Source organism: Amblyomma americanum, chromosome 5 (genome assembly GCF_052857255.1).
Source record: "Amblyomma americanum isolate KBUSLIRL-KWMA chromosome 5, ASM5285725v1, whole genome shotgun sequence".
Lineage (NCBI taxonomy): Eukaryota > Metazoa > Arthropoda > Arachnida > Ixodida > Ixodidae > Amblyomma > Amblyomma americanum.
Window position 1 is genome coordinate 56,321,435 of NC_135501.1, and position 24,688 is coordinate 56,346,122.

Sequence of the window (24,688 nt, forward strand, 5' to 3'; positions counted from 1 at the left end):
ACAGTGCACCATAAATCAAATCAAAGGCAGTGTATAAACATGGCATGAGGTCACTAAGGAAAACGCACACACAAACAGCACGACACGAAAATAAGAGATACTACGCAAAGTAAAAACTGAAATTATATTGAGTCAGTGCTGATTAGTAACCTTTTGATGTCTTTTTTAAATGTGTTCTTAGGGAGATCAAACATGACACTTAAAGATGGGTTATTGAGAACGACTGAAATCTGGTAATCGAGCTTTTGTTTGCCGTAATTTGTCGTTGTTTTAGGGACCAAGTTTCTGTGTTGCCGAAGGGGGTATTTAGAAGGAGGGTGGTTTGGAGCAATGGAATACAAACGATTACGTTTGTATTCCATTGCTGAAATACGTTATGGTCGCGAGTGGGTTTTGAACCCGCGACGGCGCGAAAAAATCCGCTTCGCTGGCCACTGCATTAGAATCATCGCCGCATCCGCCCACCTCGCGTGTTCGGAAGCCTCTCGCACTGTGCCTTGGATGTTGTCGTCTTCATCAACTTCCACCCGTGGCCCAATGGATCCGGCCCCATAATGTTTATGGCGAAACTTCACATTCCTAGCACTTTACGTGCATGAATTTTCAATATCGTTGCATGTTCCCAGGTGCGCCACCCTTAATGTTATGCACTTTGATTACAATGTTTTTCAGGTGTACCGACATGAGCGGATCCCCAACCATGTTCGTGGACATAATTGAAAGCCCGCTGCTTCAGCACTACGACGTCTCATCTCTAAGACGAGGTGAGAGCCTTTTTCTTTTATGGCCCCTCTCTATTCTCTGCGTTGGAGATGAATAGCTGGCAACGAATTTTCTGGCAGAGATTGTCGAGTAGGCCCTAATTCCTCTTTGCTACTTACTACAAGTTAAATTTTTGGAAAGTCCGTGCAAATAACACCATGACAAGGCGATTGCATCGTTGGTAACATTTCCCATAATAAACACAAGAGCAATAATGAGACTTGGTTCTTACGTCAACAATAATAAAGAAATGTTTAGAGTTTGTTGAAGCCTCACAAGGCCTTCCATACCAGCGCTCTGCAAGAAAGGAGAAAATGGACAAAAATTTAAAAGGGCGCTCGGCTACTGATTCGGAGTTCTCGGGTTCGAACCCCACCGCGGCGGCTGCGTTTTTATGGAGGCAGGATACTAAGGCGCCCGTTTGCAGTGCAATGGCAGTGCATGTTAAAGATCCCCATGTGGTCGAAATTATTCCGGAGCCCTCCACTACGGCACCTCTTTCTTCCTTTCTTCTTTCGCTCCCTCCATTATTCCTTCCTTTACGGCGCGGTTCAGGTGCCCGACGATATGAGACAGATACTGCGCCATTTCCTTTCCCTAAACACCAATTAATAGTAATAATAATAATAATAATAAACAAATTATAACTGGGTACTTGTGATACACTCCCTAAACGCATTTACTAGAATGATAGAAAAATTAGAAAGAAACACAAGAAAAAAACAGTTGTTGCGCACAAAGAGCTCGCATATTCTGAAGTTAAGAACGAAGTCAAATGCTTAGGCATGCAAAGGAAGCACATTTCTTGAAATTACAGTTTAATATCACTAAATAAACTTTTTTTGCCTATGACAAGAGCTCCATATTGCAATACTAACCATAAATTTTTTCGCATATGACAAGCGCGCCATATTCCGAAATTCTGTGCTACCATGTCTATGAGTACCAACCATGGCTTCCACATTTCTATGGAAGTGAAAGGCTAAATGTCCGTGCGTGCTGCGAGATATAAGTGCAGGTTAAAAATCCCCAAATGGTTTTAAATATTTCAGTTAAATATTTCTCTTTCCCTCCTTCATTCCTTCCTCCATCTCTTTTCCAAAGGCTCGGTGGAGGTGTCCACCGAGAAGTGGGGCAGTTACTGTGCGTTCCCTTTACTGAAAACCAGTTTACTTCCTTGCGTCATTTATTTCGCTCCCGCGCGGTATTCTTCATGTTGACATGATGTAATTGAACATTACATTATGGCATTACAGCCTGAAATATGCATCCACAGCGACACTGTTCGAGACGTGTTCAGATTTCGATAAGTCCATGCATAAGAGAATACTAACGGCGCTACTGCTGCGAAGTAGGGAAATGAATAAAGTTGAGGTTCTGAGATGTCGACATATAAAAAGAAATAATTTCATTTCACTTGATTGTGTTATATTCAAGCCATAATAAGGTAATTTGCAAAAACATTGTAAATCATCACTGTAATAAAAACGTGACCTAGCTGCAAAGACGCGAAACTTTTTAGCGAAACTTTTAGTGAAAAATATGACCTGGAGCTGATCTTTTTGCGCCCTCTGCCGCAGTAGAACACTCTTGAGGTTGAATTAATGCCATCTGCCTAAATAGTCGAGTACTGTTCACAACGCATGGTTTCTCAGAATCGTGTGCAGCTGCGAATCTGTGTGGAGCTTTGTACGTTTCTGAACGCATGAAATAGACGTTGAGTAAATTGGGCATTCAAAAAGCGTACACTCTTAACATTAATACGCATATATGGGAGTAAAAACGGAGTAAGGCTTACTCTCGCGCACTCCAGTTTACGAAAAGTTGTGTGCTTGAGGACAGCTTACCTTTTTAATCCTTTCTGTTTAGAGCGGACCTCACATTAATAACTCATCATACGTTTACTTCACACGAGGCCTATTACAAATATGGCGCGTCTTTCATATTAAAGCGAAAAATTGCCTGCTTAAACTAAGGCCTTGTGTCTGGATAGTCGTCTTGTATCATGCTTTCCAATGCATTCATTTGTTCCACTCTGAAACGTTTCTAGAAAACTTTTACGAGGTAAAGTGCAACTATCGTCATGCTTGTGTTCACACGTGCTGCTCAGGGCCTTTATTTAAGTATGCTGCTTCGTTTGCCCACAACAGCATGCGTCCTGAATAATTTTTTTTACCGCAAAATGCTTTCAATTTCTGAGTAGCTGAGCGAACAAACTACTGTAAAATAACCTTTTGTACTTAAAAGTTATGTGCGTGAATCTGCAGAGAACTTATACAGCACTGAATAATAAGTACAGATGCCCACAAGAAAAGAGAGTACAAAAGCGAATGCTTTTCGTACATCAGCCTCGTCACCTATACGAATTGTTGCCTGGATTGGTCAGCGTCTGCAAGAAACGAAGTCGGTTGTGTGAAATGCACTTACAAAAAAAACGCCGACAAAAAGTACTATATCACGCTAAACCATACATGACTCAGTCAAAATATTTTCGTTTTATTAATGAGCGCCGTAGACGATTTTGGCTGTAGTTCTCTGTGTGACCCATGCCAGCATGTTACGCGTCTGACGCGTGCCACGTTTTGCAGCCGAGGCAGGGGGAAACGTGGTCACGCCCTCTGTCCGGAAACTAATCCGGGAGAAGCTCAACATTCCAGTTAGGGTGAGTACTGTGAATATTATTTTTTCCCAAATCAGGGATGGATGTTAGAGAGAAAGAGGGGGGTTACCCTTGCCCCAAACACCTCAAGAGAGAGTGACCCTGAAATTCATCCTTGTCTTAAAATTGTAAAAGAAACTATACAAAAATGTTAAAGGTATAATCCGTGCTACGCCTGTTTGCCCCGCTGCAGGATTGCATGCACAGTGTTCAGTGTCACAATCTTATGTATATACAAAGACGAACAGGAAGAATGTTGTCTCTAAAAGAAACCTTTATGTACTCGTTTCATTAAGTCACTTCCAAGCCCACACCGATGCCGCAGCGCGTACATGTCTGCTTACTATCACCGTCTGTTATCATTGTCCCGGCACACCAACTTGTTTTTAATTTTATTTGCTTTCCAAGCGTGTCACGGCTTTCAGGTTGAGGTCGTTCTGGTGGATACAAAAAACGAGGACATTGGCGTTGGCAGAAGTACATTTATAGACAATTTGTACACTTATGCACTTGACAAGCTAACCAGGCTTACAAAAAGTATCACATTCGAAGAAACGGGGACACTATAAGCACGTGCGAGAGTTGCTACGAGCTTATGCTCGAACACAAGAAAGCATGGTCAAGCTCTCCTCTTTTGGCCAAATTATGAGGATATTATGCATTTTAAGCGGACAGAATTTCCCCTCGTACGATATGTTTGGTGAATAATTGCAGTTTTTCTTCTACTTTGCTGCGTAAAAGTTAAAGCCAAGTTTTGGCGATGTTGTTTTTGATATCATTCAAATTGGAAAGTAACCATTACAAGAGCAGGTTCCCTTTGTATTAGCTTCTACGGCCTGCATATCGTTTCGCACAGAGGGAGTACGGGGGGTATCTGTTGCTGCAGCAACAGCTTCGGCGGACGTGGTTGGTGGTTTGGCCTCTATTTCGACTTCCAAATATTTGCACGCGGCAGCGATAGTGGCCTAGTTGGAGTTGGTCATTTTCTAGCGTTTTCTCGCGATGTGGCCGAACGGACGGAGAACAACCTGGGCACAGAGAGATTTCAAAGTATAGCCGTTAACTGCCTTCCTACATTGAAAAAAAAATGGCAGTGGTTTAATTAGCTCTGCTTAAACCTGGAGTGACGCGATAGCTACAGCTGGGCGAGTGGAACATGCTCACGTCACCAACCACGTGGCGAACCACGCGATCAACCACGGCGCAGCGTAGCCGGCAGCTGCTTTGCACCACGTGACCAACCACGTGACAGCGTGGCGGCGTGCCACCCTGTGGCTTCGCCGCCACGCTGAAGGCTCGAAATACTACCGTAATGTGGTTATCGCTACAAAATACTTCTGAGGACCCTTTAAGCTCGCTCATATTGCATCAATCAGTAAGCAGTCGACAATGGGCATTAAAGCTTTTCTTTTCAGACTGTACTAAAAACGTCAAGCACAAGTATTCTTCGTGACCTGGAACATTTTATTTTTAATATAGGTAACGCAGTATGGCACAATGCAGCAATCGAAGACCAATTAAGCAGAATACCGGAGGCAGACTTGCGTTTAACGAAATAATGTGCGCGTCCGCTTTGAGGCGAATACCGGAGCCAGTGCACCTAATTTCAAGGTCCACTTTAACTGGATGAGCAGGAATGCGGATTGCTTGGAGCACACCCGCCGCTTCTGCGCACATGTCCAACTAATTAATGCACATGAAATTCATGGCGAGGATTCCGCGGAAGAATTTTGAAGATGAGTCGTCGCAGCCGCTTAAGGCATAACGAAACACACGATAAAAACTCATTCCAACTTACAACTCTCGCCTCTCGTCGTAAACTTCATAGACTGTTTATTTCATAAAAATCTTTTACAGCCCTTTTTTGTACAACAAAATTCCTATTCCAGTGTTGTTTATCTCACGGTGCATTCTTCACGCACACAAAATCGACATTCGTCTTCATCGCATAAAAACTTCCATTTAGTCATTCATTCCGCGTACATAAAACGATTTTCCAGGAACTACCTTACCCGTTTAGCCACCTCGACTGTTAATAATTGGTATTTTCGCAGTCACGTAGCTAACTGTGTAAATAGGAACCTAACAAAGCTTGTAAATTATTTTAGCCAATATTGTAAAATCCGGCACATGCCTGTAATTCAGACGTTTTACCTAACTCCACCCCTCTGTAGTTCCTTTGGCTGTGAGGGAGGTCCAATAAATGCTTTTACAGAGAACAGAAACAGAGCAATATGGGTTGGAGTCGGAAAGAGGAAAGACCTAATAGTAGCTAATCATAAGAAATGTGAAGTTGGGCACGGCGCTTTCCATGATGCACACACACACAAGCGCACACACGCACACACACACACGCACGCGCGCGCACACGCACGCGCACGCACACACACACACACACACACACACACACACACACACACACACACACACACACACACACACACACACACACACACACACACACACACACACACACACACACACACACACACACACGCCAGTTGTTCCAACAGAGCTTGAGCTTGGGCCAATTGGTGCATCTTGAAATTGTAACCAAAGGAGTGTACCCGCGGCTACCAAGACGCATACACAAGAACAGAGACGTCAGATACGGACGGGCGTGTGTACCAAAGGTCTCTTTTCTTGTGTAAGCGTCTCTGTATCTGCTTGTGCCCCCCTTTGTTAATAGTTACCAGTTGGTTCAGCAAAAAATTGCTAAGAAGTGTAAAGACGAGTATAGGCTGGTCGAGAATAAAGCCAGAAACAAATTTTCTACCGCGGCGGCCGTCGGTAACGTAAACCATCTTGATTATTCCAAATATCCATTATCATTTTACTCGGGTGTGTGGACTGGTAAGTCGCATTAAGCGATAGGGTAAGAAAAGGGTGGTGATCTCCAGTAACATGGCCGTCGCGAAGAAGTAAATGTAAGAACACGGCGTGATACAGCGGCGCAAGTGGTAAGAATTTGGCGTCATAAGCAATTCAGCAAGTCCCCAGAGGCAGGTGAGTCTGCAAGGAGCTTCACTGGAGCCTCATGTGCTGTCCTTCGGTATTGTGCGGAAAAATGCGCGATATTTCCTTGCTAAGCATGGCTTCAGAGAATGGCTTTTCAATCGTGGAAAAAGATGACCTTATCCTTGGCTTCCAAATAATTGCTCTAACCAGCACACTATGCTAATTAAACATTTAAAGAGAAAATTTTATATATTTGATGGTGACATTGAATATAAACTTTAATGACGGAAGGACTGCTGTGGCCGAAGAGTGCCATGATACAAGGTCATTACAGAAAGTGGGGTAGGTCAAAGACCCATTTCCAAGCATTTTCTCTCTAGATAAGCCGAGCAGGCCAGGGGAAGGTTTTTACCAATTATATCACTGGTGGGTACCCGGCACATTGGTGATCCAACCCCACACGTCGCGCATGCGAGGCGGATGCTCAAGTAGTAGTAGTTGAAACATTTATTCCAAAAAGGTAGGATAGAGAGGCGAAAATACAGGTTTTGGGTGGAGTCCTTATTTCAGGACCCCAATGTCCACCGCAGTTGCTCTTGCTTGGGATATCAGCTTTCGCTGCGTCGCCAAGTTAGAGCTGAGCAGGGCAGACTCCCACTGTTCCTCGGAGTGATGTTTGTCTAGTTCGGGGGGGCTTGGGACCGGAGCAGCCCCACGTTACATGATATGTTGTTGGAGTTCCGCCACACCAGGGGCAGATGCTGTCATATCTCTCGGGGAAGATGATGTGGTACTTGTGTAGGTTAGGAAAGGTGTTTGTTTGTAGTTGCCATTCCCTCGCCTCTGCCGCCGTTAGCTTACGGTGTGGTGGGAGATAGACGTCTTTGTGTTCGGAGAAGGAGGAGGCGCTCGCCGTACGTAGAGGGGAGAGGGGTGAGGTCGAGGAGGTTAGTCGCTCGGTTAGTATATCGTCGAGCTAGACTGTCCGCGGCCTCGTTTCCCTCGAGCCCCTCGTGCCCAGGAGTCCAAGTGATTTGGTGCTTGCTTGCCAGCGCCTCCCTACGAAACTGCTCTCCCACAGTAGCAGAAACTGCTGCAATTGCCCTCGCAATCCAGCACGGCGATGCTACGGGAAATGAGTTAAAAATTTTTACCGACTCCCAGTCCGCGTGTCAGCTCTTCCTCTCTGGCAGACTTCCACACTCCGTCGCTCCCATTCTGACTACCCAACAAGTTCAAAATTCCACATGCGGATGCTCAAGCCGCTTGGCTTCCGCTGTGCTTTAACGCAGGAATGCATATAATGGCTACATTTTCAACTCACATTCTCAGTCACGGTTCCGTGCACCAATGCCACACGACATCCATATGTGCCCTAGTGAGGCGCAGAGGAGTTTAAAAAATTCTGGTCTGTTCTGTTGTATTACTTCAAAAATCGTCAAGTGAAGCAGTGCTAACAGCGAACGTTTTTTTTTTAAATTACTGCCTACAATAACGACATTGCGAAGACACAACTTTGTAAGTGGAGAGCTTCTAGCGCGTGCTCCCCGGTGCCAAGGATTGCCGCCGCCGCGCGGTCCCAGCCGTTCAAACACGCCAGATGGCGCCACTTGTCCGCGAGGTGGCCGAAAATTCAGTATCTCGGGGCCAAAGAGAGCGTGTCCACTGGCTGCTCAATATTCTGTGCCCAGTTAACCTGGCGCCGGCACCGGACGCTCCCCTCATCATATCTGCGGCGGCTTTAACGTCCAAGATAAGAAATCACAGTGGTCGCCAGTGTTCATGAGCGAACTGCTCGGGATCACAGTTGTGAACAACCCACTTCAAGCCACTACCCGAAGTGCATCTTGCATTGATTACACTTTTTCGCGATATGTCGATGTAACCAGCATGAACTATGTGTTTTATTTCAGTTACCGCATGCCGTTTCTCGCTGTCCTGCGTGACAGCAGAGAGCACGGGCGTGATTTAAAGTATGTTTCCTCGAAAATTGCTATTTCTTTATGGCAACAGAACATGGGTCAGCGTGCGTGCATTCCTGCAGTGCAATAATCTAGGCCTAGCGCGGATTACAATTAGACCGCTAATTGTTTTATTCATTTATTTAGTACAGTTTTAAAGCGGGGGACAATTATTCATTGGCATATTTTTTGACCAGGCAATATTTACAGCTGTTTCAAATCGTTTGCTGATGCAATCGGTGCGTGTGACTGGGTGCATGCTTTATGTGTTTAGCATGTAACGCTTCCGGTCAGACTCTACATTTTGGCCTAATTTCAGTTGCAGTTGGCTGCTTTACAGTTGTACAATGTAAGACAAAGAGAGAGAGAGAGAGAGAAATTATGTAACGGCGCCAGACATTAAGGCACAGCCGTGACGTTCTGATGTTCACTATATCGTGGCCGAGGCTGGCATTGTGAAGAGAGAGACAAACATCCCTCAAAAGAACAGTTTGTACGACATTAACACACATGAACTGCAAGAACATAGAGCTCAGACCAAGGCAGAGGCCTTCAATAACGCATCTGTTGGGCCTAGTTGGTGCATGGTGATGCAGATGAACGATGTGCGTACAACATTCGACGAACCACATACACGGGAGAAACAGGACTGGCCAGTTCTTGTGTTTCTCCCGTGTATGTGGTTCGTCAAATGTGTTGCGCACATCGTTCATAAGGCAGAGGCCTCACGCCATAAAAAATAGTTACTTTTTGTGAGATGAGCACTGCTACCATGCATCAGAAAGTATAATTATTTTATCTACCGAGCTCACCCTCTGCCGTGTCTGAGTGTTCACCTTCTCTACTTATTCAATTTACCGCTATGACAAGTCATGACTCATCTTCTCCTGGCATGGCATGTCCCACGAATGCCAATTTTGTTTTGTTAAATTTTTGTAGGTTATCATTGTCTCGAGGTTCTTCTTTGATGAGAGCCGCAGCCCATCTCCATACTCTTTGTTATGTTGTGTCCTGTTGTGTCAGGTCGGCTACGGCACCACTGAGCTCACCACTGCCGCCACCGTTGTGTGCGAAGACGACCCGGAACTCAAACAGCTTCACACCGTTGGGCGGGCTTTGCCTTTGCTGGAGGTAAGTTGATGCCCGAGCGAATATGAATGTGGTTTTTTTGCTTGTTGTTTTTGCATCCCTGCTTTTCCCTTTAAATGACGATTTTTTTAGCGTTTAGCTTCTCTTCTTTTTTTTGTATTGGCTTTAAGCCTGGTAAAGCATTGCTGGTCCGGGCTCCCTCTCTCTTTCATGTATGTTTGTTTTGTATTTTTCCTGAGGGGACCATAAAAGGGTACTGATATTCAATTTTCTTATTTATTTAGCCATTTTTCACTGACTCAGATGGCGTACCAGTTCTGTTTTAATGCGAGAGCCTTACTTGGCTCAGCGTGCGGAAACGCCGCCGTCATCAGAAACCCGTGGCCGAAACGCGTACGCAGATGACGTCACCACTGCTCCTGGAACATTAGACGTTTTTAGCATACCGGGGACGTATACAGGTTTACCGGACCCCTCTTGCGCATGCGCAGTGGCATGCGCGGTGGTGAGGGGGAGCCACTGCGCGTGCGCAGCCAACGTCCGGTAAACAGGTATACGTCTGCGGTATGCTAAAAATGTCTATTAGGCCGCTGCCATCTACACCGCCACATGCCTAAAAGCGCGATTGAGGTGTCCACTGACCTAGAGAGCCAGTTATAAGTCTTTCCTTTCCTTAAAATCGAGGCAGTATAAACCTTTTCCTTAGCTTCGAAAAAAAGAAACTGCATTAATTTGTATGTGAACATTAGTCCACAGTTAGTCCCCACATAGGCTACTTAATTTTATTTTTGGAAACTTTGTGCTTATCGAATTTACAAAACATAAATCCGTGCTGAAAATTCATTGCCAAAAGTTTATGGTGTGAGGAATCGCAGGAAATAATCTATTTCTCTCTTGTCTGGTTACCCAGTCATCTGGCGTTCGCTTTAGTTATTCCTTTATTTACTGTTTCGGTTACCAGCAGTGCAACAAGAGCACTATAACAGGGCTAACAAGTCTGTGAACGTTACCTCATTATGATCTAATTCTGAAACAAAAAGTTGTAGGGTTTTAACGTAGTTAAACAGAGTAGACGTGCGAATGCATGTGTTTAGCCTGGTTGGTTCATGGTTTTGCTTTTCCGGGTTATCGGCACGTCTGGCGACTATATTAGTTCGATAGTAGTATTAGTTGTTGTGACGGCAATGCACAGAGCGAGAGAGTGTTGCAGTTTAACACGTTGCCGTATCACCTGCGGTGACAGCACAGTGCCCTCGGGCAGTGGTCAGCGAAGCGGATCTCTTCGCGCCGTGGCTTGTTCGAATCCCAGTCGCGGCAATATTTATTTTATACACTTATGGTTTGCCCAACGTCACCCTCAAAGACAATCTTCACACGAACTTGGTGAGCCGGTTTGACGTCTTGAAGTAGTGCTTTGGTACTACAAATGTACAGGAAAGGTGAGGTACAAAGCGAGCAGAAAGGCTTATGAACCACGTTTTCTCCCCCAAGAAGCTTGTATGCTTTAAGTGCGAAAGCATTACTTCACGAGGCCAAACCGTCTCTCCGAGTTTGTGCGAATCTCGACTTTAAGGGTGACCTTGGCGAAACCTTAAATAACTAAAATAAATACTACAGCGACTGGGATTCCAACACACAGCGGAGCAAACAGATCAACTCTGCTGGCCACTGTACGAGAGCACTATGCTATCGTCGCAACCGATCACAACTATCGAACTAATGTTGTCACCGAACGTGCCGACGACTTAGCAAAGCAATAGGATGAGCCAAGCAGGGTTCACACATGCTTTCCCACGTCTACGCGGTTTAACTACATTAAAATTCTACCATATTTTTTTCGTTGTGCCGGAGCGCCCAACGCCGCAGACCTAAGTATTTTGTAGCGATAACTACATTATGCTAGCATTTCAAGCCTTCAGCGTGGCGGCGCCGCCACGTTGTCACGTGGTTGATCACGTGGTGCGTGACTGGTCACGTGGTGCGGAGCAGCTGCTGGCGGCACGGCGCGCTGGCGAAGCCGAGTGGCGGGGGGAGATGGGGGAGATATTGAATAACGTACAGGGACGAAGAGGAAGAAGGAACGCCCAGCGAAACGGAGCGGCGAAAGACTGACTTTGCGATTCGACTGAACAAGTTCCACTCGGCCAGCTGTAGCTATCGCGTCCCCCCAGGTTTAACCAGAGCTAAACCATAGCCATTTTTTTTATCGATCCCGCATCTGGTTCCGCAAAACTACTCGGCAAAGCTAATCAAGCCAGCAGAATTAGTGTTTCGCGAGATCTATCTGAGCCGGACCATATAGGCCGCCATAACCAGCATCAGGACCGCACGAAAACGGTTTCTATGTTTGACGGCGTGAAATATTTCAGCGCAGCACAATGTTATATCTTTTACATACCTATCCAGCTGTAGCAAAATATTGTCTTTCGTGTTCACAAAACCTAACCGCTGAGACAGTTGTTATGCCTATCAGTGACAGATTTAATGTACTCTTTTCTAGATTATGCATCATACCCTAAAAGCTTCTGCTTTTCAGCATGGAAACTATAAATTTAGGAAACTAAAATCACGTTTAAAATAATAGGCACATCTATACCAATCTCTCTTTGGTGAGATCATGAAAAACATTCCTGTTCTGAATCTTTGCCTGTAACCAAATATTTTCGGATACTTAAACTGTGTATCGAATCCAGTCATATAAAATAACCGATTTCCCACATTCTGGCGATGACAGTACTTCTACAAAAAACCTTCTAAAATTCTATTATTTTCTTAGTTGTCTTCTAACTCTTCGGAATGCTAGGAACATAGAACTATTTTGTTTGCTTTTAACTGTGAAGTCTTTATGCTTTCAACCTAGAAAAGTTAATCCCATTCTCTGCAGCTTCTTTTTAGCGATACCACTAACTTTGAAGAAAATGAACTACTGAGAATGACATAGGCTTTGTCTTGAATCACATGTCACACATATGAATTTAATATAAAAGCGAAGTGTACCGTAGGCATTTTATTGCGGTCTCCTGAACTGTCGTTTCATACTTCGTTTTTTAATCCAGCCATGCACTTGCTGATTTTGGTGCTGGCTACAAAACTCATGTACGTAGCTATAATCTCTACGAATTGAATAACATTTTCAACATTGTTACTTGCCACGGGGCTTCAATATTTGTCCATGATGAGCTGAATTAACATTTTATAGGATTTTAAGCCGAATTATATTTGATTTTATTTTATGGGGTTTAACGTCCCAAAGCGACATAGGCTATGAAGGGCGCCATAGTGAAGGGCTCTGGATAATTTCAACGGCTTGGAGTTCTTTCACGTGCACTGAAATCTCACTGTGCACAGCCCTCTATAGCACTCAGCCTCCATCGAAATACGAACGCCGCGGCTCGGATCGAACCCGTGTGTTTCGGGTCAGTAGCCCAGCACCATAACCACTGAGCCACCGCGGTGGAACTCTACCTCAACGGCAAACTGTGCTACATTCTGAACGCTCAGCGCCGAGATAATTTTCCGACTCTTTTTTTATGAAATGTTTCGCCACCGCTAAATTTGGATCTTGCGCGTGATAGTCTTTGTGTAAATTGGGCACCTTGTTAGGTGCCGCCATCTATAACGTCCGCGCTGCTAATCGATTTCAGCGAGACTCATTATGCGTATGAAGCAAATGCGACTGTTCGACGCTTTTTGGTGCAGATAAAAATCGCCGACCCGATGACGGGCCGCGAGCAGCCGGTCGACACGCCCGGCGAAGTGTGGGCCCGCGGCCACAACGTCTTCCTCGGGTACTACAATGATGAGCAGAAGACGCGGGAATGCATCACGGAGGCAGGCTGGTACAAGACAGGGTAAGCAATATAGGACTGCGTCGTACGGGAGCCCAAGTTATTTAGAAATACGTTTTTAGCAACTCATGAAATCTGACATGTGCCACAAGGAATGGTGGCGTCCATTTTGTCAACCGCTGAAGGAAATTCCAGGTGGAAGTATTAAATGTGTCACCGGCCTCGTGAACGAGCAATCGCTGCATTATCTGTTGTATACTCACACAAGTAATGTTATCCACGTTCTTCAATCCTCGGCAGGTACAAGTCCATTCCTGGAGGCATACTTTCAGGTGCCAGCTACAACATGTTATGTAAATGAACACATGCACATGAAGATAACTCTTTCTGTTCCTCTGCAGCGTACTTCTTCGAGTGCTGAATAGGGCGCAAAGAGAAGTCCACGCGGAAGACTGATTACCATAGCCTGTTATGGGAAGGGCGTCTAGCCGTGTGATAAAATTTTCTGCAAGCGCATCAATTACATCAGGGTCGGGTTGTCAGTTACCAACACTGTTTAACCGCTCCTCTGCCGCAGTGATGTGGGCGTCATGGACGAAGACGGCTATGTTACCATTGTGAGCCGACTCAAAGACTTGGTGATTCGTGGCGGAGAAAATATCTTTCCGTTCGAGGTGGAGGAAGTGCTCAACACCCATCCGGCCATCCACGAGAGCCTGGTAACTATCTGTGTTTCTATGCTTTAATGGAGATAGAGGATAACTCCACGTAGTATTATTGCGAAAGCACCTAAAGTGGTCTTTCCCTGCATTTAGCCGTTGTGTGTTTGTCTAAAGCTTGCTTTGTGGCAGGCTTCCCACCAGCCGATCGGGTAATAGTACGCAACGTGCCAGCGGTATTTATATTGCTCTCCGTAGCAGGTGAGAGTTTAATTAATAGTTGGTAACTCGGCAGAGGTAGCTCAGGAAGAGCAACCTTGGTCTCACAAGCTCCACCGATGGGCGCAGTGGCGCATTACTTAACCGCTGTGCTCACCAGGAGTGATATGAGGAGTCCCAGCTCTATAAATGTAAAGCAGAGAATGATCAATCTCGCGTGTATTGGCATTACCTCATTATCGCTATCCGAACAACTTCCATCTGAGAACATTGGATCCGGAGGCCGGAACCGAAGTGAAAGCTGGAGGGCTACGAAACTAATTCGCAGTTGTCTTACCTACGCAAACCGACCATAATTTTATTTTTTAATTCTCAGTAAAAATAAATTCTTTCGCTATTTTTGGATATAATTGTTTTTGCACTAGCAATGAACTGCACGATTAGCCAGAAAAATTAATTTAAAGTTGTGACATCTTTCCTCACCACTTGATTTAAGCTATTGACTTATGTGCTAAATAGGACTTCGTGATGGTATTTTATGAGTGAATGGTGGTGTAGCAGCCTATGAGATCTGCATTGTAAGCCGCATTGTCTTCATTGCAGTTCGCTTATCAGAGCAATCCGGTGGCGGTAGTACCTGCGTTTTGATTATTTACCTTTTATAGCATATAAAACTATAGATAGACAGGCGAGTGTGTGATGCTACTTTGTTAGGCAACAGCGCGCAAGACGTGGACAACAGGATTATATAAACAGCGAAAAGATGCACTTAGACATATCTGATCCACGGTCTTGTGTATCTCTTCCTGACGACCACCTGTTCTACGCTGTTGCCTAAGAGTAGCTTATAAAAGCATCTTTTTCAACGAAGGTAGCCTTCGTGTCATTGAAGACCGGTAATATACCAACAGATACCGACTTAAGTTAGTCCTAAGTCTTCATTTAGTCCACCGCATATTATGCTCGTCGATTTAATTAGCACCCTGACGCGTTGAAGAAAGCATATATACTATTCAAGGTGTCTAACCAGCTCCGCAAACTCAGGACCACTTCTTTAGCCTAAGTTGATTCCAACAAAGATTTTAAACAGCATTAAGCTCTCGAAGCTCAGCACAAAACGCTGTGTTTCATTCGCACACGTTAGCATCCAGATATTTGTACCTATCAGAGCCAAGGAGCTGCCGATTTGTTTCCAAAGCCGCACTTCTTTAATAGTCTTTTCGCGACCAGTGCAGCTAACTCGTTTAAAGCTAAGACACTTTCTATGGGATTAATAATTTCTTTCTTCTTTCACAAAGGTTATCGGAGTACCCGACGACCGAATGGGAGAGGAGTTGTGTGCATGGATCGTGCTCAAGGACGGACTGAGTGTCACTGACGAGGAGCTGAGGGATCACTGTCAAGGAAAGGTGTGACATGGCCCATGAGGATTTTAACCATTAGCTTTATTACCGTCACTTAGAGTGCTCTCGTTATAAGATTGAAAAGGAAATGCTGGAAAGTTAGGGTAGGTAATATCACGTGAGCCAACGTTTCCGCAACTATGCAAAAAACGAGCAAAAGGGAAAATGACACGCATAACACAGTAATCTCTTTGTAATGCTACGCAAGCATGCGTTGCATAAATTCCAAACGCTGTGTTCTAGAACTTAATTTGCCCTTGTTCATTTTTTGCAGTAAGAACAATGTATATGACGCTTTTTAAGTAACCTAGCGATATAGAAAATTTCCTGCGTTATTTAACTACCTTCGAAATAATCGCTACACCATGTTCTTCAAGAGCAATTAAAACTTGCATAGGAGCTTTCAAGACTACTATACACTAGGTGCATCACATTTCGGTTCACATGATAGCCCCGCTGCAGCGCACATACAGGGTTGAAAGCAAGTGTGCCGAATAAGTGCCCCCTTTAATATTTCTTCCAGTAATTGCATCGCTTGCGGAAATATCAGCAACCAGAACCGAGTAGCCCCTCTATCGCCGAACTTTATTTTATTTTTCACCCTGGCTTGGCTTCGTTTTACGCGCACAAGCCAGGGTGAAAACAAAATTCATTGCCTTTTGCAGCAGCCTTCATTTGTCGTCTTTGGCAACTGCCATCAATGCCAGCTCGAAGAATTCCCTGGATGTTTTCTTCTCGGCAAAAACGCACAAACCGGATATGCCATTTAGAACTATTGTTAGCGAGAAGGGCGCGTGGCAACACAACGTCAGCAGCCGCCGCGGTGGCTGAGTGGTTACGGCGCTCGGCTGCCGGCCCGAAAGACGCGGGCTCGATCCCGGCCGCGGCGGTCGAATTTCGATGGAGGCGAAATTCTAGAGGCCCGTGTACTGTGCGATATCAGTGCACGTTAAAGAACCCCAGGTGGTCGAAATTTCCGGAGCCCTTCACTACGGCGTCTCTCATAGCCTGAGTCGCTTTGGGACGTTAAACCGCCATAAACCATAAACCAAACAACGTCAGCCGTTTCTTGCTCAGCAAGCTTAAACACATTCCCGTTGATGACCCCTTTCTGATTAAGAAGTCACAAGAAGTAGCCGATTTTGTGCAGACGAACGATCGGATGCATTTAGCCTTTTCCATTGATATACAGGACTTGTTTTATTCCGTTCCACATGCTGAGCTGTTAGCTTCGGTCAGAGAAAGCATTGAAGGCTCGGGGGCTGTGGCCTTCCAGAACTCAGCTGGAATTTCGGTAGATAAATTTTTAAGATTACTAGAATACTACTGCACGTAACTTTTATCTCTCATGACAACCAGTTTTTTTCTGCAGCGTAAAGGTATCTGTATTGGCTCATGTGTAGCTCCGATTTTATGTGACATATTTTTATCTTCAATTGACCGCCTTCTTGTACAGACATTTCAAGGGGGGCCTGTTTTTAAAGTTTTTAGATATGTTGATGACTTTTTAAATATTTTATGACCAGGGAACTCTACATGCCCTGGACCATATTGTTTCACTTGTTTTAAATACTTTTAATCGACTCGGGAAAGGTTTAGTTTTTACCCATGAACTCCCTGAAAGTCAGGCGTTGCGTTTTTTAGACCTCAAGCTTATGTTCTGCCGAGACCATATTTGCTGGATGTACTCCCCCCGAGCCAACAAAGAGCTGCTCAGCTACGACTCGGCTCATTCCAAGGCGGTAAACCGAGGTATTGCGTCGCTTTGCCTGGAGTCTGCGCTTCAAAAATCTTGCCCTCATAAAATGCAACAGAGTGTCAATGATCAGGTTGAGCGACTTTTATCAGCAGGCTTCCCTGGCCCGGTCATTTCAGCTGTCGCTGAAACCCTCCTGCAGAAGCACAAAGGCGCCCAAAAAAGATCTGAGTCCCCTTCTTCGAAGCCGGTGGTGGTCCCTTATGTACACCAACTCACACACAACCTAAAAAAAAGTGGCTGGCAGGCTCCGTGTGCCTTTGGTGTTCTCAGCACCCAACAAGCTATCTAAGCTATGCCCTCGCATCACGGCTTGTGCCGGCAGGGGCTGCAACAAAAAACATGGGATCGCCTACACCAAATGTGCAATAGGAGTGGTGTACTGCATTCCCCTCTCATGTGGGGCTTCATACGTTGGCCAAACTGGCCGCTGTATTAATGACCGGCTACGGGAGCATGCCAAAAACACAGAAAACAAAGACACTAGTGCTAATATCGCGCGTCACATTGCTTCGTGCACGTGTAGGGCAAGGTTGGAGAAAACCACGGTTCTAGGCAAGAGCGGCAATGATAAGGCTAGGCTCGTTCTAGAGGCTTATTATATCCGAAAGCTGTCCGATTGTTGTGTTTATTGTGTACATGTTTATTCATCGGAATGTGCCTTTTTAGATTCTTTTTTTGATTAACTTGTGCGCATGTCTGATGTGCGGTTTCTGTGCCTTTTCCACGCGCATGCTCGACATTCTGCTCCTATATAACCCCTGTACCACAGCATGAATAAACAGTTGGTAGTTAGCGCTCGTTAACCTGTTTTTTGTGTCCCTTACTCTGTCAGTCGTCCGCTATTTTGCGCTTCCTATAGTTTACAACATGCATCACCAACTAGCCCGGCAGCTTGCTCTCCTCCACTACGGCACCTCTTCTTCCTTTCTTCTTTCACTCCCTCCTTTATCCCTTCCCTTACGGCGCGGTTCAGGTGTCCAACGATATATGAGACAGATACTGCGCCATTCCCTTTCCGCAAAAACCAATTATTATTTATTACTTCAAGTGCTGTTGTCATAAGAGACTGTAGCGCGTCGATTGCTTAGCAAGCCGCCACTCAGCCTGCGGAAAGCCGTCACGCCCTGCAATTTCGGAAGTGCAATTTGCTCCCTCACGCTTTTTCTTAACGGTGAAGCCGCCATTACCATAAAAAATGGGAAGCTGGGCGTATTTTCTAGCAATAAGGTGGCGCCATCTGTTGAATGAGGACCGTAACACAGGACCCTCCGAATGGCAGAAAATGCCGTCTTTGTTTTCGCTTCTTGTCACTGTTCCGCCCAGTTATACGCAGTTTTCTCTGATTCGCTCCATGCATGGCATTCAAAGACACAGAGCTGCTGACAGTTCGTGGGGAACAAAACGGTGAAGAAAAAAGTAGAGCTCACCGGCGATTTTCTCAGGAATTGGGTCAACTTATCGTCCGTTAAAACGAAAGCTTGCTAATGCCCAAAAATCGTAATGATTTTCAGTCTAGTATACCTTCTTGACTCGGTGTACAGCTAGCTCTCTTAAGTGGCATTGTAAAGTGCCGCGTTTATCCATTCATTCGTGTATCTGTCAATGCGTAGAGTTCTGAAGGGATGTACTTTTCCAGAAATCTGATTATTGCGGAACAGAAAACGAAAGTTGCATACTAGTATTGATGCTTTTATGCCTGATGTCCTACCATTTGTTCTTGTTAACATTCGTAAATTCTGTTCCACGCTTCCTCTAGTTCGTGTGCATTTCAATATTTTCAACTTTTAAATGTTTTTCATGCCACTTTTTAAACCATTTTTTTTGCATATTTGGGCATACGCTCTATTGCATGCTTCGCCTAATGCTTATGTTGTTTTATTATCTAAAGCCGTACCTAAATGGTCAAACATGAACGAAACAATCATTTGCTCATTAATGGTTCCCTGAAGGTCAGCAGCCCTTTCCGGCGAACGCCAAGAAACAAATGATATTGGACATCTTTGCTTTAGTTTGCCGAGGCAATCTCACTGAAACCTCAGTATCACAGAAACTTCTTGTTAAATTACGCGAAAAAAAAACACTACAAAATTGCAAAATGATTCAGAAACACATGCTTCTTCGCAGTAAATGACATTTTTTCTTGCTTCTGCAGGTTTAGGCTGTCATTACTGCGATGTGTGATGTGCGGTAGCTTTACACACCGTACTTAGAGCTATTAGTTTTATTTACAATCCCTCTATCTCAGTGCGCCACTCTCTGCAAAATGCTCTTCTTTTTTCTTCTTAAGTGGGTGACTGACAATGTCTCTGTCCAGACAGTGTTGGTGTCAAGTCTTCAGCTCATTCTTGTTTTTTTTTTCTCTGGTGCGTTCTCCCAGCTTACTCGGTTCAAGATTCCCAGGTACTTCATCTACGACAAGAACGTCCCCAGGACGCCCATCGGCAAGGCTCAAAAAGCCAAGATGCGTCCCCTTGCTGCCCAGAGGCTGGGCCTCACGAAGTGACTCCGGCTACTTGAGGCGTGGACGTGTGCTAACCTCTTCCCATATACATTTCAACGTGAATGTCAAATGGTGAAATGCCTGCCGTGATCTCAACAACCATAAAATAAGACTCAATCATTTCACTTGGAACTGGTATGTCACGCCGCGCCTCATATAGCCCCAAACATGCGTGTGGTGATTTGATCCGCGGCTCAGTAGACCACCGGTCGCGGATGCCTGGTGCCACGCTTATTAAGGCGGAAAGCTTAGCTGCTTGGCCGCTACGTCTTCCATAAATATCGGCGTATGAAAAACACCGCTCACGACGAGCAGCGAGCACAGAGGACAGGACTGTTTTCACCTGTGCGTGCCTGAATATACTGCTGATTTAAAGCTCTGGATTGTCATGCGTTCCTGACGGACACGTCGTCGTCCATTTCTATAAGTCCATTTGAATTAGCCGCAATTTTCGGGACTTCCGTTCAGCATGAACGGCTCATGTCACGTCCCTTGAAAACGAATGCCTTACATCGGACAATTTTTTTTTTTCGTTTTATCACACACACGTAAAACGATGGAAACGACTAAACAGCATTAACAGACGGGAGGCAGGGACACATGCGCTCTGTGGCCGTGTTCTTCTGTTAGCGCTCTTCAGTCGTTTCCGAAAAATTTACTGGTCGACAAGCATACTTTCAAAAATCAGGCAAGAAACACAGCCTACTTTACTCAAGCGAGGAGGCAGTTCTTCACCTGTCGATCATCGTACAATCGCAACCCCATTTGTGTGGCCATCATAGACCAGCTTCCCGCGACATGTCTGGATAGCCGTCATCGAAGACACTAAAGAAGAAAAGCGCGCCACCTGTCTTGTAAATTTGAGTAGTATTTGTGGCTTTCGTTCCGCGATCCAAACACGAAGAACTGCACTGAAACCAACAGGTTCGCTGAATCGTACGCATTTGCTTATGTATTCCACAGTTTAACAGACAACTGCGAAAGGCTCAGCTTGGCGAAGAGTGCTAGGCGCTCTGAGGGAGAATATTATTTTTCGCCTATAATGAGTCTCAGCTCAGAAAGAAAAATGCGTAACGAAGAAAAATCATCAAAAAACGGGAAACACTTATCCTGGGACACAATTTTGTTCGGAATTTGTAAACATTTCTTTTTCTAAATCAGGTACTCTAGCATCGGCCACCCTCCACTGGCAGATGCTAGTTCCACCACCGGTTTCTCGTCTACTCGTCACTGCCTGCCAGACTCTGAAGCAACGAATAACGTTAAAGGTTTTCTTCGCTCTTGTGAGCACACCAAAACTAGAGGAATGAAATGCGGCGCATTCTAAATTCAATCTTCATTGGGAGAATAAGTATTTCTAGCGTGGGGTGCCCACACATCGGTCGCCCAAAAAAATACAACCGACTTTTTATTTTTCAAATTTCTCTCGCCAATAGATGCACTAATTATTGGTTTACAGAGTTTCAAATTGGGCTATTTGGTTGCTGCGCTTTCGATGACACTTAAATGTGCGAAGGAAACAACATTAGTCAACAAATTAGTGGTTTTCGGCGGATAGGTTACATGTTGTGTTTCCTAGCTCCATTACAAAATTTTCCCGAAATATTTCGTGAACAGCCAGCTTATGTTACAGACCAGGGTGGTGCCTTCCCTCCTCTACAAAAGCGTCTAAACTAGTAGAGCTAGCAGTCTCAGAGTTAGACCACTCTTGTAAAAGCCACCACTTAAAGTCTCAAAGCTGGCACAAGACTGTATACCCCAATCTCTAAGCCGTGGTAATAACAGCGCAGCGACGACAGACACAGAGAAGACAGAAGAAGACGGACAAGCGCTGTCGTCGCAGCGCTGTTTTTACCACGGCTTAAAGATGCACCAACTAGCTCAGTTGTCGGTTCTTCTGCACCCCAATCTCATATGTAACGTTTAAGTGCAAACGGTATATGCTGGTGTACTGGTGATCTCCCAAACTGTTTTGTACAGCTACAGTTCCTATAATAAAAGGCAGTCCAGCCCGAATTTTTCTTTATTGGGTTGTGCACATGCGGTTTCAGCATTTTTCTAGATCTGTGAATTGGTCGAGCTAACTTCACACAAGACAGCAATCGAACCGAATAAACAACATTTTCTGCATACCTAACAAATCTGGGCCGGTGTGGCTGAACATAAGTGTCTATTAGTTTGCCCTCAGCACGAAAAGCTTTTCTGATTGCGCTAGAAATTTACAGGATAGAAAACGCTACATTAAGCCGCACATTCACGCAATGTATTTTTTTTCGCTCAAACAGAACGCAATTTAATAAGCACAGAATACATGATAAGTTTCTTTCATCACTCACTGCATGAGAATTCTCTATGTTCGGAGCATCTCAAGCAGAACGTGAAAGAACTGTTTTGGGATAATCAGCCTCGTATAAACAATGTACATTGCTGAATTATTTCACCGTTATTTTCCTAAAATAGGTCAGGCGAAATTACCGAATAGCTAAGTTAAATTCATGACGACAGAAGCAGCGCACACTTTGACAGAACACAAAGAACAAGAAGGGGTCCTTTGTGTTCTGTCACAATGTGTGGTGTTTTGTTGTCATGAATCTACACCAACTTGTCCAAACGTCCTCTCTACGAAGTTAAGGAAAGCGTGAGCCTATTTGCAGTTACTGCGAGAGCAGTAAGAGTGTCCTTGCCGCTACATCCTGCGCATCTGTGCACCCCCGAATCCGTGGACACAACTGAGCCAAGGTAGATGTAGCGTGGTAGCGCTACTTCCATAGAAGCCCGTACGTTGAAACCATGGCGACTTATGGTGCGCAGCCAGCTCCCTCTTCGAAGTTCAGAGACAACTAATGACGTCATAACTGCAAAAAATATAATGACTTCATAGGCACGTGATTTTTGGTGGCAGAAATAAATCTGCAACTGTCTACGTTCCGCGCGACGCACGAGACAAAGACGGAGAAAGAAGACACTGCGAGCGCAGACTACCGACACTATATTCAGTATTTTTCAGTAGTTCTGAGCCGCCGCGGTGTCTGAGTGGTTAAGGCGCTCGGCTGCGGACGAGAAAGACGCGGGTTCGATCCCGGCAGCGGTGGTCGAATTTCCATAGAGGCAAAATTCTAGAGGCCCGTGTACTGTGCGATGTCCGTGCACGGTAAGGTACCCCAGGTGGTCGAAATTATTCCGGAGCCCTTCACTACGGCGTCCCTCATAGCCTGCGTCGCTTTGGGACGTTAAATCGACATGAACCAAACCTATTTTCAGTAGCCCGCACTCGTTGTGTCTCCTTATTTTGCCTCGTCTTTGCCTCGTGTGTCGCTGTGAAGTTCAAGGTGTTAACGTACGAAGAGGCCCAACTATTTGTCATAATGCCCGAGAGGTACAGTTATAAGAATATTGATAGCTGCTCGTTTGAGAGCCGTTCTTCAGCATTCTAGTTTGGAAGCATTGGATTATGAGAGAATTGGGCGTATTGGGGCTTAGCTCGCACAAAAAGAGACAGCAATGGAAATCTTCAACCAAAGTCAATTTATTACTTGAAAACCGTCACAGACAAACCTCGGAATAGTGACACAATCAGAGGTTGTTCCAATAACTCAGGATACAAGATTAAACTTTGCACGAGCAGAGAACGAGCTAGTTGCCTCCTGTGCATAAACGGCATAAGAGTGCATACTGTGCTTCACTTTCCCTGTGAAATTAGGGCTGCTCCTTAGAACACATGGCGGGCAGACATTTTTGCTTGGTACTTAGGCACTCAGTGGAAACGGCATATCATATTACCAAAGCGATTGTAAAACACCACCATTACAATGTGACGCTGCTGCAGAGCAGTTGTGACTTTCACGCATTCTTACGTAGCACGAGTTCTTCGCCTGGTGTGCACTCTTCAGCTTGTACCACACTGTCTTTCCGATGGCAACGGCGTAAACACCATACGGCTAGAACTATGGCTGGCATAGCAAAAAACAAGCGCGCATGTAGTCGACAAGAACGTAGCACGAGCTGAAAAAGTAACCAAGCGCTTGAAATCAACGCTGATTAAAAGCGAGAAGCTGCTCGCAACGAGGTCACGAGATGACAAGATATACCGGCCAAGGCGAAGCTAGAGTGTACTCTAGCCAAGCAAGCAACGTCGCATGCGAGCCGCAAAATAGTCAAGGCGGATGGCATGAGAGCCGCTGGCCGCTACTGTGAGGGCTCACAGATATACATTATTTATTAAAAAAGCGCTGTGCTTTTTAATCAAATGCACACAATTGAAACATTTTAACCGTATAATTAAAATTGTGTTTTAAACAGTCGTAAACTAAAAATATGACGTCAGTAAAGCTTTGTAGGGGACTAGTTAGTTGTACATACTGAAACTGGGGAGCGCTATAATAAGACACGGGGACAACACCACATAAGAACACCACAAAGTTGAAAGTTTGCCCTCGTGTCTTGTGGTGTTCTTATGTGGTGTTGTCCCCTTGTCATGATTATAGCGCTCCCCAGTTTCTGTAATAATATAAAACAAATTATTTTTAACCTTATTTGTGTTGTTCCGCAGATTTCATTTTGGTGCTTTAGTTCCACAGCTTTAGTGATGTCGCTGACGCTTGGTTCTAGATCGCTAAGCAGCTCCAGTTTCGCGACCTATGTGAATTGAGCTTAACTGCGCCGCCACGGCGCCCCTCGCGGTAGCGTCAGGAACTTGTTTACGCAGCAGCGGGATAAAGAGGGGCAGAGCTATCGCAATGCCCGCTTGATAGACATAGCCTGGATAGTGGTCCGGCGGCGAAAGCGTATTTGTCGTGAAAAACTAGCGCGCCTGAGGAAAGGCGAAGCTCGTCAGTATTAGCATACAGAAAGTAAATGATAAAAAAATTTGGAGAGGACACACAAGCTCCACCTTAAGGGTATGACGCGATAGCGTGGTGGGTTAGGCTTTC

The 24,688-nt window shown here is 45.1% G+C and overlaps 1 protein-coding gene across 1 annotated transcript in view; it reads left to right on the plus strand.

Annotated features, from left to right (window-relative positions):
• The window catches only part of LOC144132456 (medium-chain acyl-CoA ligase ACSF2, mitochondrial-like), a 60,264-nt gene extending 40,375 nt beyond the window's left edge, over positions 1–19,889 (plus strand). The window contains exons 10-16 of the mRNA XM_077664868.1: positions 673–764; positions 3,351–3,424; positions 9,364–9,471; positions 13,129–13,280; positions 13,795–13,936; positions 15,394–15,504; positions 19,635–19,889. Of these exons, the coding sequence (XP_077520994.1) occupies positions 673–764; positions 3,351–3,424; positions 9,364–9,471; positions 13,129–13,280; positions 13,795–13,936; positions 15,394–15,504; positions 19,635–19,760 (805 nt within the window). The 3' untranslated portion in view covers positions 19,761–19,889. The remainder of the gene's footprint in view (positions 1–672; positions 765–3,350; positions 3,425–9,363; positions 9,472–13,128; positions 13,281–13,794; positions 13,937–15,393; positions 15,505–19,634) is intronic.
• The last annotated feature ends 4,799 nt before the right edge of the window (positions 19,890–24,688 follow it).